Source organism: Falco biarmicus, chromosome 2, assembly GCF_023638135.1.
Source record: "Falco biarmicus isolate bFalBia1 chromosome 2, bFalBia1.pri, whole genome shotgun sequence".
In the NCBI taxonomy this organism is placed as follows: Eukaryota; Metazoa; Chordata; class Aves; order Falconiformes; family Falconidae; genus Falco; species Falco biarmicus.
Genome location: NC_079289.1, coordinates 119,023,487 through 119,043,340, shown reverse-complemented (window position 1 = coordinate 119,043,340; position 19,854 = coordinate 119,023,487). Strand labels below are relative to the sequence as shown.

Genomic DNA, 19,854 nt, shown 5'->3' with positions numbered 1-19,854 from the left:
ATATAGGTAGGCAGCAAAAGAAGTTGGAAACTGATTTCCAGTGTGATTCATAGAGATTTTCAGCAGTTGCTTGCACAGGTAAATTATAATAGTTGACATTTACATATAGCTTTTCACTTATTAGAATCTGATGGGCTTAGGGCTTTTTCTTTTCGGCGAATGAAATACTGAAGCGCAACAAAGTTAAGAAACTGGCTCATAGTACTGACTGTGTCAAGTGTCTTGACTTCCAGACACAGAACTGATCCACTGATTCTGCAAAATGCTGGTCACTTTTATGCAAGAGAAATTAATTAAGATGAATGGAATTGCCTATGGAAGTTAGCGGAGGATTTTAATAGCACTGGAACCGTACTGTATTGTCTGTGGCTTATGAACAATGGTAACCAAAAGAATGTACTATTGCTTTAATAAGGTTTTTAATTTTGTCCTGTGCTCCTTCATTACCAGTAACATCTAGAATCACTCCCTACCTACACATTTACCAAGACGAAGGGAGCTCCCAGTTGCCATTACATTTCCAACCCCTTCCTCGCACATCTTTCTTCTCATTCCACATTATACAACTAGATTTGGCAACATTTTTCCTTAACAGAGGTCAAAATTAGGTGTTCTGACACAAAACCAGAAAGCAAGAATAACCCAAATGATGTCCATGGAGTTCTCCTACATGCTATAAATGAAAGCACCATTTGACCCAATGGTAATACAAAGTGACTCAAACAATGATGACACATGGAAAAAAATTAGAAAGCTGAAAGCCAATAGTAATTTCCCAACAGTGCTTCCCACATTCTTAGGTCTTAGATTTTATTATCATTGCTTCTGTTAGACGCAATGTAAAAATAAAAATAATTAAAAGAACCACTCATACCAGTCTGTCTAGACGACCACTGGGAAAAAAAAAAGAAAAAAAAAAAAAAAAGAGCGAGGAATAGGGTGGTTGTCCATTCACAAATTTGTTTAGGGCTGCCCTAGGAGCCTGCCAGTGTTACTGAAACATCAGCTTGTTGCTTGATTCATAAACTTCAGTTCAAAGCAATTACAATTCACTTTTACTTGCAGCTGATACCGATTTTGACCCAGCCTTTTAGAAAGGGTAATGGCATATTACTTCAGTATCATCAATTAAATACTTCATACTAAATGTATGTAAATGGCAATAATAGACATTTTAAATTCCTTTCCAGTACTTTGCAAGCAATTTTCTTTCAGCGCTATAGAATATCAAGATTACAGGCTGTCAGTATCATTCTATACACTTTCACACTACATAACATTCTCCAATGAAATAGAGACACATTCATTAATAAGAATTTATTAGCATATTTGGAAGAGATCTGCAGTAAATCTTCACAGCACAAAACTAAACACAGCTCCATGCTGAGTCCAAAGCACGCATGTTACTTCTTAAAAGTGCATGTCAAGCATCTTCTTAAAAACAAACAAGAAAAAAGAACGTCTCCCTCCCCCAGCAAAAAGGAAATGTATAAACTAACAAAAAAGCAAATGGTAGAAAACTGTATTTTGGACAAACCACGTCCACTCCAAAGAATTTTAATAGGCACCTACTGCGGCTTCTGGAATCATTGTTGCATGCATATCTCTAGTCATATTGGATTTCTCCTTCAGCTTTGACTGTAGTAATGTGTGTTCCATTACACCGATTTGTATGTCCATCTGAATGGTTTCTTGCTTCAGTTTTGTTAAGGCCTGTTTAATCTTCACTAGAGGAGCTGTTAAAAAAAAAAAAAAAAGAAGATAAACAGAGCAACTCTGTCAGCTACTTAACAGAAAAGCATTATTTTCTATAATTCACTCCTTAAAATTGAGTTGAATGAACAAAAGGGTGTTCTACTCTAAAGACATGATTGTACTGATACATCATTTTTAATATGCAAGATACTTTAAAGATAGAAATAGGCAATGACAATTTTGCTGTCTTTTTGACATCTAAGATCTGCATAAAGACGTGCATCAACATTAAGACAGGTCTGTCAATGATGTGTTTTCCTTGGCTGAGAGCTTTATCCCGGTACCTGACTTGGCATTTGGTAGAGACTGAAGACATCTTCAGCAGGAGGTCATCTCACCTGTGAAAAGCTATTAAAATGTTTTGTGCTCCATACTCTGCTTCTAATCCCTCACTTCCCACTATTATCACCCTAGGGATGCTGCTGCTGCATCACATTGCTCCTTATAATTCTGGGCTCTAAATTTTGTCCTGGCCCTTGGCCATGCTGTAATACAGAAAAGGTGTTGCAAGGCAGGAGAGTAGCTCCTTCACAGCAAAGCAAGGGTGCACAAAATTTCCTTAAACAGTAACACTTAAAGCTACTTAAGTAAATTAGCTGTAATGTTTACAGTTAAATATGCATACAGCTTGCATATTTAGCCCTACTGTAACACACACCAATTTGTTTCTGCATTTATACTCTTTATACACTTGCAACAGAATGCATTTATCAGCAAAAATCTCAAACAATCAAAACCCGAGTCCAAGACAATTAATTCAAATAGGCACGTAGCTTTAAGTATTAAAAAAGTCCAAACATCAAAACACCAAAATGAATTTTCTCACTGGCTCCAGCCAGCCTTAGTCAGGAAATCTAACAGCGACTGCTAGAAACTACTTCAGAATAAAAGGCGCGGAACCTCTCAGGTGTGAATTTCTTCCAATAAGTTGGTAGCTATTCAAAACAGACATAACCCCCCCCTTTTTTTTTTCTTTGATTTTGACAAATAATTTATCAAAAGGGGAAATCCTGGAATATCTACCTTCTGCAGACTTACATAACGTATTCACAGAGGTTTAGACTCCTGTTTTCCTTAGACACCTTTTAGAAATTAAATATTGATATTTTAGACTAGTCACTCAGTTTGGTCCTGTTTTATTTTTCTTTAATAACGGACAAATTATGTAGCTGTCACTTAGAAAACAGGTACTTGGTTTGAAGCAAAAACATACTTACCACCATCAGTCATACTGCTTCCTTTCTCTTCTGTTTCCTGCTTTACTCTCTCCAATACTTCTGTAATCTTAAAACAGATATTTTTTTTCTTAATTAAACCAGATGAATGTCAAGTTTAAAAAAGAAAACAACAAAATTCTCTGCTGAATAACTGCAAGTTTTAAAGAAATGAACTAAACTGTCTTAGTGGCATAAAGAAGAACAATTTCTTTCAGCTGTTAAGAAAACTTAAATTTCACTAAATTAATGTTGTGAGAATTATGGCAGAAAGAGTAAAAAGCTGGCTGAACAGCATGGTGTTACTGAGAATCTGTGCATCCCAAATCAATAAAAATAACAGTGTATTTGCAGTTTTTGCTTGTATGTAGTTGTTGTATGATGCTGGATGGAAGACGGGAATCAATATCCCCGCAGACCAAGGGTCACCAAATGACCATGCCAGCTGCCCTTCTGGAAACGATTTCAGCAGGTTCCAGTGGAAACCCGAGAAACAGCACTGCAGCAAAAGAAGGTGCAGCAGCCAAGCCTGCTGGCACTGGTGCTAGTAGTAGGTATGTAAAATGCACGTGTGAAGAATTAAAAGTGCATTTTAGTAGTGACTACCTAGCAACCAGTTTGCCTTTACAGACACAGAAGAAAAAGCAAATATATGATTCTAAGGTAAAGTCTAGGTAATAATTCAGTATTTTTGCCTATAATATAAAAACGACCCTTCATTACAGCTCCGATAAGCCTTTTCAGTAACAAAACCGAAACATGGCTGCACTGTTATTGCATACCTACAGCGCTACTGGTATTGCTGAGGGGGCTGAGATTTGATAGAATGCTTGAAAGCAGATCAGTAGTAATATCCAGCGTGTCTAGTTTATCTCAGATACGCACCACTGCATCTACATAGTTTGTAGGCTGCCAATTAGTAACATATTAATCATTACTAATCAGTCAGTAACTTCCAAAGCACAAACACATTATAAATCTGAAGTAATTGTATTCTCTTTTTCAAGCTTCCTTCAGAGTGAAATAGAAAGAAACTCTAATTCTGCAGAATCTGTACGCTTAGAAATTGTTGCTAGAAAACTCCGATGAAACTGCTGTATTACCTCCTGAAGTTGGACTAGATGATTGTTGTAGGTCCTTCCAACCGAGCTATTCTATTATATTCTTAACCATCTCAAGCTTGTTTTACAATTTCCAGCACATTCCTGTGGTGTGACCTATTTTATGTGACTACTCCAGACGCTTTATCATCTAATAAATAAAGTGGGTTTCAAATTGTTAATTTTAACTAAAAATAAGAGTTAAACTTTTCTTCTTGCAAAGAATTTATGGATGACTTGATTAATCCTTGATAATTCTAGGACACAGGTTATAGAATACAGAATATTTACCCTCTTTTACAAGCTGGGGAAATTAAGAGCTCACAATAGCTTACCCAACTTCACAAGTTAAAAATCAATGGCAGCCTGGGTTTAAAATTCAGGGACTGAACTAGATTGCCTCCACTAAACAAACAAATTAATCTTTTACCATGAGAACAAATCAGAAAGAGCTGGGTTCTTAAAACTGCAAACACTAACTAAATGCCAACTCTCTGACGGTTGTTTTAAAATAAGCAAAAGCAATTACAGGAAGATGTGTTTTACCTCTGAAAGCACTCTAATCCTTTCAGTTACTCCTCCGCTTCCCTCCTGGTACTTCTCTTTAGCCTGGAAAGAAACATGAGTTTTGCTGTAGTGACAAAGCTGAAGGAATGTATGCAGACAGCTCAGAGACACCACCAAAACTTGCTCTCACACGTCCCAGTTCCAGAAACCCTCCCACAAAGGCCTGATGACGTCTACAGCACTACATGTATGAAGAGAGGCTTGAAACATCAGCCCCTGTAATGACTATAGTTAAAAAAAAAATTAAAGTTTAAAAAATTGTAATAGCCCTAATACATACACAGTAAGAAGTTATGTTTTCTAATCATTTACTGAGGAAATAAAGAAAATTTGCCAGGATGGAGACAGACTTGAATCCTGAAACCCAGAATACTTCTTCATCAACAGTAAATTACTATCTTGAAGTTTCTCAAAGTTTAACAGTAAGACCAAGAGAAAGCACCGTGGTCAAATCCTGTTAGCCTTATTTTAACATCATGCCCACGAGCAGGAGTGCTAGCCACATGGCAGCTCATACAGGCCTCCTAACTAAGGGATGAAAAAGCTTCTCAAACAGCACTGTATTGGCATAAAAGCTAAATGAAGCAAAGTAATCAGAGTGCTTTGTGCATGTTAGCACGAGTAATCAATGTAAGAGATGAATGCTGGACCGAGACTGTAGTTTTTCCACTCCTCACAGATGTGTGAACTTCACAGGGAAAGCAGAACTAGCAATTTACTAGCTACTCAAGATTGGCAACAGATTTACATAATATTCAGGCAATATTCCCTTGTAGAATAGTTGAATAAAAATTGCTAGTTTAGCTTAAAAACTATATAATTTGACAGCCAATCAACATTTCCCCCGCTTTATATCCAGCAGCAGAATTCACAGATAACTCCTCCGAGTCTTCTTTGCTTTCACCCTCACTTAATAGCAAGTTAATACTAGAGAAGACAACAACAAAAGACCAGGGCATTACCTCACTGAGCAAGGCTTGTGCTGAGCGGTACTCCTGAACCAAGTGCTCCAACTGATTGTTGATGTACTTTTCCCTGCTATTGATCTTTTCCAATGTTCTGCTGATTTCATTATGGAGTTTGTCAAGGTAACCCTAGAAAAATTACATTTTGTGGGTTGACAGTACATAGATAGTATGCAAAGAGTATTAAAACAATGCTGTAATTAAGAAAGGATATGGAAGCCTAAAGTGTGAGAGAAAAATAGGACAGAAATGCTGTGTTTAGCCAACAAAAATTATTCCTAATGTGTTCTGGTTTGCCTACCTCCAAAATACATTTCAAGCTTTACTGCTTCCATCACTCTCCCCACCTCCATTAATTACAAATGTCAATGTCAGTGAGTTACTCCAATAATAGTATTTGACAGTGTCTGGGGGTTTTTATCAGCACGTATTTTCAGATTGTACAATTGTATTATTCTATTTTACCCTCTGAAGTCAGGATGTACTTATGGTAATCTATACGTTAATGAACCCCCAAATCCCTGCGAATCCTCACATATACACTTCTTTCCCAGAAGATATTCTGCCAGTCCTGCTGTCCCTAATCATCATGTCATGTTTCCCTTTTTAGTTTTACAGCATTAGGACAAATAAAATGAAGGGAAAAAATAAACCAAGGTAGTTCTTAACGTATATCAAATAAATGAGAAAATAAAAATGCTGACAGATCAGCTAAATACTCCGCACATACAAGACATACCCTAGTTTCCTTCAAAGAAGATTCAATTCCATCCTTATGCTGATGCATTTGATCTACATGAATCCTCCAATCCTAAAAGAGATGCCACAAAGTAAAACATAGGTAAGTACAACTTTTATCTTTCTCTTGTTACTACACAAAGGCTGCTATGCAAGGCAGGGTCAGTTCTCTTTTATACTATCACTGTGTAATATTCTGCCACTGCCATGTTTATATCCAGAGGCACTTGCTTAATGTGACACAATTTATAAACCTCCTGAATGTCACACGTGACACTCGGATTCATAAACAAACACTGACATCCTCACTGATACCACAGTAGCTATGCTTTTTAGAATCTGTTTCATCTTTGTAGAACTGTTTCTGTTAGAAAATACTCTGGGAGCAATACTGAAAATACTGATTATAGCTGCATTAGCTCAGCTTCCTCTTAGACAAAACAAGTGCTTCAGATACCCAACAACTACCAGTTCCAGACTATCAGATCTTTTTATTCTTACTAAATATTCTTACTATTATCAGGAAGAACAGAAAGACACAAGAGGGGCAGAAATACCTAAACTTGTTTTTTGATAGTGGGACAAAATTAGAAGCAGAAGAATTATTTGCAGTTTTTAGGTCACAGGAAACATGCATGGACGCAGGGATGGGGGATGAGAAAAGGTGCTGTTTTAACTCCATAGGTAGGCATCTTTTTCTCAGAAATCAATTCTAGTTCCCAAGCTTTATCACAAATTTTTCCTTATCAATGCAAACTTCTTACATCTGCCAGACCCAAAGCACAGCTGCAGACAGAGTGTGAGTTCAAAATGAAGCAGAGCAGCAGCACTGCAGAACACTGCTATTTCAGTATTGTGTTTCTGAATGTGCTAAAAATATTTTTAAGCTTTTGGCACTGTACTGGTCTAGGGGTGAAAAAAATATATTAATGTTAATAAATCTTTATTGCTTGAAATCAAACCTTAGGATACTTTCTTGTAAAATAGGCACTGTAAGGATACGTGGAAGATGACAGTGTTTGTTTCAGTAACATTATCTGATCAAGGATTTTATCAAAAAGGATGCTAAGCAAAACACAGAGAGGCACAAACCCGACCAAAAAACAATAATGGAGACAGTAAAAAGAAACAAACCTGGCCAGTTACACTAATGGCTAAGGGTATGGGAGCCCAAGAATGTATAGGTACAATTATCTGATAGAAGACCTTGTCAAAATGAGACAAAGAAAAAGGGGAGGAAAAACCCCAAACCTACAGAGACACAAATCTGTCAGGCAAACACTAACAGAGACAAGGACAAGAAACAGAGCCCATCAGTCACACTAACTGATGGGCTATCAAGAAACTGCAAGCATCACTTCAAAGCAGCTGAACCTGGCCCTTGCAACTGGTAAGAATGCAAACCTAAGGATTCTGGACGTTCCGGATGAGGGTTGGTGCAACTATACAAACTGAGGAAGCAACATGCAGGAGAAGGGGACTAAGGAGGAACAAACTGGGGGACAGAGAGGGGTGTAAGAGGGGCTAGTCATGTGTAAACTGTTGCCAGTGAGTCCACTTGTCTGCCTGAGCCCTGCGTCTGATCACAGCAGTCTGCACTATTTTTTTTATTAAATTATTTTTTAATTCTCTTTCTCTGCAACCTTTCTCTACCCTGTGCATGTACAAGCACTGCAAGGGTGAAGTGCCAGCTGCTGGTGAGAGGTATGTGGAGCCAGCAATGGGAATCAGAACAGGGCTGCAGATGTCCCAGGCCTGTGGGGGGCTGCAGCCGGAGAGAGTGGGGGGGTCTCTGTGCCAACCACAGGAGCAGCTGAAGGTCTCAGCCACCAGGGCAAGACCAGCACGTATCCCAAAATCCAGCTACTGGGAAGGACCAGTGTGAATAAAGCAAGTGAGGGGCTCAGTACCAGCAACTAGAGCAGGACTGTGGGTCACAAGCTTGTGCTGCTGGTGCCAGCTACTGGAGGGGGGACAGGCAGCGTTTGCATCTCCCCTAAACCTGCTGTGCTCATGTAAAATCTGATAGCAGACTTAAAACTGAATTAACCATCAAGTAGTAGGCCCTAGATCTAGGCCTGGGTATGAAGCAGGCAGGGGGTGTACACTGGTACTCAGGGGGACCCACAAATGCAGAGTGCCCTTAAGACGCGCGCGTGAGTGTCTGCATCTGCTTGTTGGCAAGCATCAAGCTGGACTAGCCAGCAAGTGGAAGAGCAGCAAAACAGTTAAGATGGCCCAAGATCCAGGCAGGGGGATCAGAGAGACAGAAGGACCATGCTGAGAGTTGAGGGATCCATGAACGTGCACGCGTTACTCAATCTAGAGAGAAGGGGAGCTGTGCTTTCACCACTGAACTTCAATCTTCATTAGCTGAAGAGGCAGGGGGGCTGGCTGTCTATATTTACATTTTATGGGAGTCCTACAAGTGCTGTTGAAGACAGGGCCTTGTTTATGGCAGTCTGTGTAGCTGGCCATGTCAGGGTCCTCTGTGTGTCTGTGTGATGCACACTTCGCTACTGGCTGAACCTGTGAACAGGAAAGAAGCAGGAAAGAAGCAGGAGCTGCATCCACCCGTCTGGGATGGGGACCTGCGGGTCCCCAGGCACGTGGGGCTGGGCTGAAGCAACTGAGCAAGAGGAATTCCCAACCCCGGAGCTCTGAAGGATACAGCCACTTATACAGCCGCACACTTAAACATGTGCCATCCTTCAACCGCAGGCAGTTGCACTGACCTGAAGTGAGGCTGTTCCCCTGCACAGGACATGCACTACCAAATGACGGGTGCTTGTGTCTCACTATCTCTGAAGAGCACAGCTGAGCATCTCCAACAGCTGTTCAGCCCATGAGGTTCACCTGCTGTCTACAATTGTGCTGCTGCCCGCTATCCTCTTCTGGAACAAAACAAAGGCTAGCAGAGAAAATGTGCTTATGTTGGGTTTTAAGTTTGCAGCAGACTCAAGATCTTTTGTTGGTCTGGTGACAGTTCTTCACAATTTGCCAGACTCTGGAGTTTAAATAAAAACTACAAATGCCTCCTGCTCTGCCCCCACCCCCTCCCTAGCCCAGGACTTCACAAATAAGATCTAGTTTTTAATGCCACTGATTAAACCATTAACCCTTTCCTGGTACTATGCTTACATGCATAGCCTAGGACACAGAATAGGATGCTTTTCTTGTAGAATAAAAAAAGGCCAAACACTCCTCTCCAGTTATTTCTGAAAACATGAAAGCACAGAAACTAGAAAAAGAAGAATCCTCCTTTCATGTTCATTTTGACATAATCCTTAAAGCCAAGAGATGGTACATTAAACTGGAACCTAATAAACCTCAGTTCCTACAGTGGCTTTAATTTCCCATGTATGTCTAAGTTTTAATTTCTTACTGTGAGAATCAAGCATGATGTTCTCTGTAACAGATGGGCTTGCCAAGGCTCAAACCAGGCAGTTCTTCACACAGAAGAATGCAGTAGGACAGACAAGCAATTTAGTGGACAGTTGAGAGCTTAGCCTGGTTTTGGCAAGATAATTATCTTTCACTGAATTCTGTATCACTGCTGCGGATTGCTCCAACATCCCAACTAGCTAGGTCACTACCAATGAGCAATTCCAACACTGCGCTGATCTGTGTGTGCTATACAAGCTCCTAGAAAGAAGGGTTACGGCAATGCCAGGAATAGGTCCTAGGTCTGGACTTGCCAAAAGATAGATGTCTACTTCTAAGCTGCTCATTCTTGACTGTTTGAAAGAGATCACGGAGAGAAATACACATTTCTAAAAAATTATGAATTCATCTTGAAGTGGTTATCTGGATAGGTAAGTAAAATCACTTTTAACAAGTACTCTTTTTTGCTGAACATAAGAAGAGACCGTGATGACTAGATCAGAGAGGTACAGACCTATTTTATTGTCAGGAAAAATTTGGCACGATTAATTCCATATAATCAATCTTTTATGTGGTTGACAAATGTTGAAGATAAGAAGTTCATCAGCTCTATTCCAGGAAGGTGTTTTGATAGCTGCCCAACTGAGGATATAATTTTTCAGAAGTGTGAATACACTGGAAATGTTTTTTAACAATTGAAGACGTTTCCACTGAATAAATATATGGACATAAATATACAGAAATAAGGTGCCCTGTAAGTAGCAGAAAAATTTATTCTTACATAATATTGGGAAAAAAAACCTACTGCAAATTATGGCTTCTAGGGTCAAAGTAAGCGACAAAGGTTCAGACAAGATAGCACTGGAGAGCCTGTTATTCACAATTCTTGGCATGACAAAAGAAAAAATTGTAAATGGGAAGTGGACAACACTGACTGAAATAAAACTTCAATCACCGTATGTGATCACACACACAAATTCAATCTCACATACCTTATTGTCAGTCCTGACTGTAACTTTCAGCTGTGGAAGCACACGTTCCACTTCCAGATTCCATTCTGCTGCATCTGTTGTGGACTGTAAAATCTCTTCTTGCTTTGCAGCGTCACTCATGTCCTATGCAAAAATCACAGAGTTTATATAAAAAAAAAAAAAAAAAAATCATCATTATGCATAGTAAGAACTGTTAGAAATCATGTTACAATGGCTTATAGTGTTCATAATCAGAAAAATATTTATGTTCAGAATGATTGAGACTACAGATGTAACAGATTAATGGATTTCTTGAATTCCTACAGATTAGGAATTAAAATGAATATAGCTTCTCATCATACTTACAATTGAAAAGAATGAAATGTATATAACAAGAAACCATAACACGTTCCAGAAATAAGGGGGGGGGGATGATGAAAATATATTCCAGAAAGTAATACTGTGTTTCCCTAAAACTCTCTGCAAAAATTTCTTGAAAATGTTTCCAGCAACCTTGCAGTGATACCAGTTTCGAAACTGGCTGCACATTTTTCTTTTAAAAATAAACTCAGACATTTCAGCTGGAACATTTTTTCAAGGTTAGACTATACAAGGATTTTCAGACTTAAATCCAAAAGAAATAAATTGCTGCTACAGATGTAAAAATCTCTCAACAGAGGACTGACGGGTAATAACTTACTGATCTGTATGTTTCTGCCTTCAGAACATTCAAGTCAATAAAATTTTCTTCATTGTCTGACTCTTCTTCCTGAAGGAAAGTTGCAAAATAAGACTTCAGTAAGTACTGCAAGACCTTTCTCAATGATTTTAGTTTGCAGGAGCACAAGAAAAGGAGTATTAAATTCCGCATTTCTGAACAAAACAAGACATGGAGAGTTTCTGATAATGGAGCTTGTATTTACTTAAAATCTTATGAGGATACACAATATCTGGAACAAGCTAGAAGATGAAAGCTACCCCAAATTTCCCTCAGGGTGCAACAGTATTTCAGAACTACACCAACTAACCAAGAAAAAAAACCCAAACCCAAGCCCTCTCACAAAAATTATTATCAACAACACAAAAAAATTATCAACAGTTGTATGGTAACCATAATATCTTAGGTGTTTCCTAAAGCTTTACAATAAAAATAAACCAAAACAAAAACCAAACCACAACCATACATGAACATAGTTTTCAAGATGTCATTCGCCCTACATATTTTGAATTGCAAAATGACACATTTTCAGTGTGCAGAGGCAATCAATTTGTTTTCTTGCCCAAGACGCTACATGCTGGGCTGACGGTTTTATAGATTTCTCTATTATAATCTCAAAATTGCATTTCTCAGTGACCACGATCAGCTCAGAGCCCATTACTGCATACGTAAACTCAAAAGATGCTTTTTCTGTGCACTATCCTCTATCTATACTGAATTTCACCTGCCATTTTATCACCCATACAGTTCACCCTTCTGCACCTGGCCCATCTGTAGCTCTCTGTTAGCTGTCTTTTCCACCCAGGTAAAATTTCATCATTCACCTCCTTTCTAGACAAATCATGAAAACTACAATACAACAGGTCTTTGCGTAGAACCCTTGAAGACTCAGTGAAAACCTGGGCGCTTATTCCTTTACCTTACCTAGTTTTTAACTAACAGGGACCACTTCATTTTCTTCTGGCATGTTTGGGCCCTAGTCCCCTTAATACTTGCAAAAAATTAATGGTGACTAGATTGGGACTATCTTGCTAAATGGACAATATATTATTTGTGCAGCACTTAGAAGACCATATGACAACACTACTATAACAACAAGACTAGTTATCAGAACTGAGAAGTCAAACTATGCAGATTTCCTTGCACACCCAGCCTCGCTGGCTACTGCTGCCTACCTAATACGAGCTACCCAGTTCCCCAAGATTTACAGAACTAGGCTTGTCTGTCAGCCTCATCAACTTTATTCAGAAGAATCAGAACCAAAGAATAACCAATGAACGTCAGCGTTAGTATTTGACTGCTAGAAGTACTGCTAAATTCAATTATGGATATAGCTAATACATCCAGGACATACAAATATATTGGCAGCAACAATGGACTTGGGGGGGAAAAAAAATTGCATTGTCATATAATTATTCCCTGTAGAACCATTAGGGGCTCTAGAAAGTGATTATCCACTTTGTATAAACCTAGCTCAATGGTTTTATTAACAGGTAAACTTACAAAAGCTAATAGAACATGTTATTTGTGAAAACATGGCCTAAGATACTACCTGATAGCAAATATAGAGGTTCTTTGAATGGTTTCAACTGTGCTTTAGCTAACTGTTTCGTCTCCACTTCCCAGTTTTAAACGGATTAGGCATTAACAAGACACAGAAAAGAGCAGACAGCTAACTGTTTTCGTATCTAAAGCTTTTAACCAACAGGTTACATTTTTTTGAGGCTGATCAAACACACAATACAGAATGTCTTTTATTCTTCTCAGAATTATCCATGACTTCTTCTGTGGAGACTTCAAAGCTGACAAAAATGCAAGCAGACATCCATATAACAATGTTTGCATATTGTATGGAATTTAAGAATAGAAGTTTGGCATTTTCCTTGGCTAATAATGAGAAAAATAATGCAATACTTAGGAAAACTATGAGAAGAGGAAGAAAATAAGCAAATTCTTCAACTGTTACATTCTTGTGGACTACTGTGTTATATAAATTGGGACTATAATCAGAACCATATGATAATATTGCTGGCAGTCTATTTCCAACATTTATGACCTTTAATTTTTCCTAAGCACTTGAAAAATGTGAACACAAAAATGGGATAGTTGTGGCATTTTCTATCCAGTATTAATGGGCCTTAATACACCAGAAAAATGTTTTCTTCTCAAGTAATTTACTGACACGTGAGCACTTCCAGGCACACAGCTTTCAATATTTTGGTTTTGCTCTACATTTACTTTGCACAGAACCATCAGCTTTTGGAGAAACTGGATATGAAACAAACTTCTTTTTGTAATTTTCACTTTAACTGTCTGCAGTCAAATTCCTTCTCCAAAAAAGCCTGCTGACTTGTTTAAGTCAGCAGAAGAGGACTCACTTCAAAACTGACAAGAGGCCTGTGAAAGTGACAATGTCTTGAGATCACATTATACTACCAGCTTACAATGAAGCACCTTCTCTCATAAAAATCATCTTCTCAGAAAGTCAACCACCGAGAAATTACTTCTGTTCAACATCCATCCACCAGTAAGTCCTAAAAGCATATTTGAACTTACAGGTGTATTTCATAGGCTGTTTCATAGACACGACAACTTCACTGTAGTCATTATAGTTAAAAAGCAGGAACAAATAAAACAGTTGATCCTCAAACACTGACTCTACGTAATTTTAATGTATGGTTAGATTCCACTTCACTTTCCGTTAACTATAAATGCAGAGAAGAACATATGCTCTGTCCCGAAGAGTTAACAACCTTATCTGAAAGGAAACAAAAACTCTACAGCAAAGCTGACAATGCAGGAATGGAGATGCACTGTCATTTGGACAGGGCAATTGAACAGCTAATAGAAAAGACTCATTAAACAAAACTGAAGAAAATGAGCAATGAGTAAAAATTTCCTCATAGTTGAGCAATACTAATAATCAAAACCAGTCAGGTAAACCTACCACAACATCCTCTTCCAGTTTATTAAGTGTTAATTCTGCGTTATCTTCTGTTATTTCTTCTTCTTCTAGTTCTTCTGTTGGATATGCTGGCCTGAAATTAGTTCACAGAACAGCACAACTTTTAAACACAGTACATGGGAAATACCTCTAAACTGCTCCTAAGCAAACAGAACATTTCATGAGAATTATGGGCAAGGTTGAATGTGACTAGACAGCAATTATAAAATTAACAGTCAGCCTTAAAAGTCTTTGTTCATCTTAGTCTGTCTTAAAAGTAAGGGCTAGTTAAAATGCCCAGCAGTACAGTACATTCATACTATAAAGACATTTGGGGAGTATTTGTTTTCGCTTTTGGTCTAACCTCTTAAAATTCAAGTGCAAGTCACCATCGACTTACTTTCAGCCTACAGTAAAATTTGTGTACTAACCAGAAGTAACAGTAAAATATTTCCAAGGTAGAAATTACTTCACTATATCCATTTCAAAACCCATCATAAAGAAAGAATGAAATAACACTTCTAAAGAAGTTTTCATATACTTGAAATTGTCTGTCATCTACTTTCTCCTAAGATTTGCTTCAGATTAAATACTCAAAGTTACTGTAGCCTACTTGTAACATGACCACATACTGTGCAGCCCTCCAACTGAAGAGGTCAAGAATTTAGCTATTGACTGATAGGACCTAAAAGGACACAAACTGTTGCAACTCAACTGTCAGATTAACAAGCAGTTTTGCATAGGAAAATGACCAAAAAATATCATCCACCAGACCTTTATTAATTAGCTAAGTTTATTAATGGCCCACACTCACCCTGCTGGTAATAGACTAAATCATGTGAAATTGCATTAGGAATCAATTGGTCCCACTGCTTCAAGCCTTGTTGAATTTTGCATCTCATGAAACATCAAGTAACTTTGGTTTTAGTCCTTACTAGTTTTTGTCTTTACAATTACAACTTACATTTGTTTGCTGAAAAAAAATGCGTAAGGGAAGATGCTTAAAAGTGTACTATACCTTTTCCAGCTAAAGCCAGTGTATTTCAAGGCTTCTTCAGCCAAACAGTCAAGAACATAGCACACTTGCTCTCCGTAACCTGCCTTTAATTTTGAGGGAGGAAAATCCACAGGCCTTTCCTAAAATAAAGAGATGTGCTGTTTACTAATGGCTGCTCAGCCTGAGCTTCCTCTCAAGGAGGTAACAAGATTTTTTACACTTAAACCAAAGTGTCCATTGTGTATGAAGATTTTACTAATGTTAACTCATATTCTTCCCCTATGCAGCTCCAATCAGGCAACAGAAGAGAAAACAGCAACCCAAGGAGCACATACAGCATCAAAATCCTAAGGCACCTGGTACAAGGATACTCACAGACAGCAGAAAAGTCAGAAGCCACAAGGGAGCTAGATGGTCAAGCACACAAGTGATACGCTAGCAAAATAAGAACAGCTATGGAGAAACTCAAGCACTGAGACAACCACCAGCTTTTCAACATTGTCTTGTTTGTTCCAGATTTTATTTATAAAATATTTTATTTATAAAATTTTTATTTACTGCTGTCCTGCAGAATAAACATCTTAGTTTGTTACAGTTTAACTCCTTTAGAGAAGTGCTCTTAACATCATTCACAGCTGCACCACAGTATAATCTTCCGTAAGATCATACTTCAAGTCAATATACTCTCCTGACCTTTGGCATTTTGGTTTTTTAATATTGAAAAATATCCCAATAGTTCCTTGCACTTCATGCAGCCTTTTACTCCTTCACAAAAAAAGAGAAAAAAACCCAAACAAACAAACACAATTCTAAACCATTTCCTTCACTAAGAATTATACCATTGACTTTGGCAGGAGCAGGATCACAAGCACTGTGCAACCTTTCCAGATAAAATCTCTAAATTACTACTATAAATGAACAACACTACAAGAAGTAAGCCCAATTTAATCCATTGTACGGACTGTGGAACAAAAATAATTTAAATCATATATGATATTGTAAGACTGGTTTTGTAAAAATTTGCAAGTAGGTAGAGATGGTGTAAACTTCCAATTAACTAATTAACATACTGCAAACTTATAGATAGGAAAAGTCTGTCCAGTCCTCAGGAACATAATCAGACAGGAGAGGAAGTGTGTCATTACTGTGACTTCTGAAGGTGATGCACGTGCTTGAAATATGCTTGGGAAAACAGCATGTTCAACACTTACAAACGATCGCAATTCTGAGAGTACATTTGCTATTATTGCATTGGGGTCATCACACTCCTGCGGCTGTTCGAAGGGATGTCCTGCTTTAGTGATAAGCCAAGCAGCAAGGGTGCAAAACATAAAGAACTGCTCACCGGGATTAGTGGGCAGTGCAAAGTAGTGCCTGTTTAAAAAGGGGAAAAAATGGTAAATATTTTGAGCTTTTGAAGCTCTTACAGCATTATAGGCCAGCAAAGGCTAGAGAGGAGTTTCTTTAACTGACCTTCTCAATGAGTGATCCATCTGAACTAAATTCAGGATGCCTAGTTTCACACAAACCCATAGTAGGCTAAGTTTTCTACACGCAGCTATCTGTTTAAGCAAGTTATTAATCCAAGCTTCCAAGGAATTGAATGGAAACCAAGTAGTTCTCTCCCCTGCCAGCAGGACTATACAGCTTCAGTTAACCACCACCAAATTTCCCCAGAAACCCAAGTTACTCCTCTTATTTACCTGAGCAGTCTCAAGTCACAATGAGCTCAGTTCTGTTCTCATCTAATTTTAGGGATGCAGAATCCATCTCGTGACTTCATAAAATACCACCACTGACTAATTAAAAGTCTATGCAATGGATTCATTAAAATGGTCCTTGCATAACATAAAATACTTAAAAGCTCAAAAGAATGAAAAGTCAGAGATCTGCAACTGCCAATAACTTGTAGGCCATGACTGAGCTGAGATTTAGCAAAATCTCAGGCATTTTTCATAGGGCAAGTGATTTACACTGCAAGAAAAAAATCAAATTTGAAAAATATGCTCTGAACAGATTGGCAAAAGTGATTGATAGTTACTGTCAATATCACACAGCAAACAGCCTACTTGAAAAACAAAATTAAAATGATCCACTGCTAAAGCTTTATATCTTTACCCATGACACTGGAAGCCAGGGTGGATTTGTCTCACCTTTTATCTACTTCAGAACACACGGACAAATGCTTTAGAAGCACATATTGCTTTCCATTAAGGGAATTTAGACAAAAAGCACAAAGAAAGGTGTCTGTTTTGGGTTATATGACTATGCCTTTTCAAAAATCAGTAAGTAAATAAACTTTGCACAGAGTGACCACATGAAACCTTGAATGGTACTTCCCTAAGGAGGTGAGAACAAATTTACTAAGCCTCACTGCCTAGAGACGTGTCTTCTTCCTGCATACTGGCCTTATGCATGCCATTATACCACAGTAACTTCACCTCCTGTTGCCTTAACACCCCCAAATACTCCTCCTGACAACAGCAACACATCTAGTTCCTTTTGCTCCAGTTCCCCAAATCTCTTCCCCTTCCCATAGTTCTCAAGACTGGCAAGAGGCTGGTTTACTTAAATCAATGCATAAGCTCAGATCAGGAGCATGGTTTTGGAGTGATCCTTCTACCCATCCTCACCTACTGTGCTTCGAGTTGCTTTAGAGAGCAAGGTACACAAACTGAATCTATTTCGGATCACAGTAAATTGAAAGATGTGGTACTAATGAGAATTCATTAGTCAGACCATGATTTGTCCCCAAAAAATGTGCACACAGGATAGTCAGAACCAATTGCTTCCCTTTGCAGACACAGCTGCTCACTAAGGTGGACGAAGGTTTGCTTCCTGGCTGCAAATACTGATGGCCTGACAGCTGGCTTATAGCCCCTGTGCTTGTACTCCAGCATCTTTCGCAACAATTAGGACAATCTTTTTCCCCCTACCAAACCATTGCTTACAGAAATCTTAACTGTGTGCCATGCTGCTGTGGAGCCTAGTTAGAACTGACAGATGGATTTGGAAGTTATTTGGGCTGGTGGATATTGGGAGCACAACAGTCCCATTTCCCAAGTTTCCCGTCTCCCACCATTATTAAAAAAAAAAGAAATGATTACATACTAAACAAATATGTAGTAGATATGAGAAATCAGAGCTAAAAGCAACAGGTCCAAGCCCCCTTACAAATACCACAGCCAAGTACTTACAATACAAGAAATTCACTTTGAGTTATTTTTTGCACAGATACACTGGCATGTAGCTACTGGGGGCAGGGAAGATCAAGCGACGTATTTACTTATCACATCTCAGCCCTCAGCGGGACCTCCCATTTTTAAAGCTTCAAAATCACACAGGGAGCTGCGGAGCTGTCTGTCAGCTTCTGCCCTGACCCGAGCGCCTCGTCCTCCGAGCGGCAGCCTCCCTCCCCCGCGGTGCGGCCCTCGCTGCGGCCCCGGCAGCTCCGGGCCCTCACGCCTGGAGCTCCGTGCCACGCCGGGACCCCGCCCGCAGCCCCGCGAAAGCCTCCCAGGCCAGGCCGCAGGCCTCCCTGGGGCCCTCCGCACCCCCGGGCAGCGGCGCCAGCCGGCCGGCGGAGCGGGCGAGGGGCACCTGGAGAGCGGCCGCATGTTGTGAGGCCGCAGCGCCTCATCCTCGTAGTTCAGCAGCTTCAGCTTGTCCAGCAGGTCCTCCATCAGCACGAACGTGTGATAGGCCGCGCCCGGGCCCCGCTCCGCCGCCGCCGCCGCCCCCTCCTCATCCCGGTCCCGGTCCCGGTCCCCCACCCCGCGCCGTGGAGCCCCGCCACCCCCCACGGCCTCCTCCGCCATGTTGGTGCCCGGCGGCCGCCGCCGCCACCCGTAACCGAGGCAACCAGCCCTACCAATCCCCACCCGTCTCGTCCTCGAAGCCCACCTCCTGCCCCAATCACACGCTGGGCGGCTGCGCCTGCCCATGGTGAGGACCAATAGTGATGAAGCATTCTAGGATCATCAGCCAATCACTAATCCAACTCAGCGACAGGGACCGCCTCACCTCGACTCTCTCTACCAACCGCCGCTGAGGGGGCGGGATTGTAACGCGTCGCGTTCGCAACTTCCGCCCACTAACCATGGAGACGGCAGGCACCGCGTGAGGGCAAGATGGCGGTGTTGTTGTGATGCAGGAGCGTATTATTTCACCCCCGGCTCGCACCGGGTGAAGCCTCACGATGAGCGGCTTGGCTGGCCCGGGGCTGTGTTCTATAAAGCGTTGTTGCTCGCTGTTGGCCTGATAGGTAGCTCGGCCCTGAGTGTGTGCTGTCCCGCAGGCCCAGCGCCAGCTCACTTACCGAGAAGAGGTTATTTTCAGCCCTTCACCCTAGTTGTGCAGAAAGCCAGCAGTGGTTTATCACAATGCTGGGTGCATGGGGGATTTTTCTTCCTAGCATGCACACCAAGTTACTTGAGGGTACATGTTATATACAGTAGAGTACTTGCATATTCATAGTGCGGCATTCATGCACGGGACTGAT

The 19,854-nt window shown here is 40.1% G+C and overlaps 1 protein-coding gene across 1 annotated transcript; it reads right to left on the bottom strand.

Moving 5' to 3' along the window:
- Positions 1-1,302: 1,302 nt before the first annotated feature.
- IFT57 (intraflagellar transport 57) lies at positions 1,303-19,171 on the bottom strand. Its single transcript, XM_056328954.1, has 11 exons — positions 18,954-19,171; positions 16,565-16,727; positions 15,375-15,493; positions 14,360-14,450; positions 11,395-11,463; positions 10,716-10,838; positions 6,341-6,412; positions 5,599-5,730; positions 4,616-4,678; positions 2,973-3,039; positions 1,303-1,736 (listed from the first exon to the last, which is right to left on the bottom strand). The coding sequence occupies exons 1-11, from the start codon at positions 19,169-19,171 to the stop codon at positions 1,558-1,560; spliced, it is 1,296 nt and encodes a 431-aa protein (XP_056184929.1). The 3' UTR covers positions 1,303-1,557.
- Between the last annotated feature and the right edge of the window lie 683 nt (positions 19,172-19,854).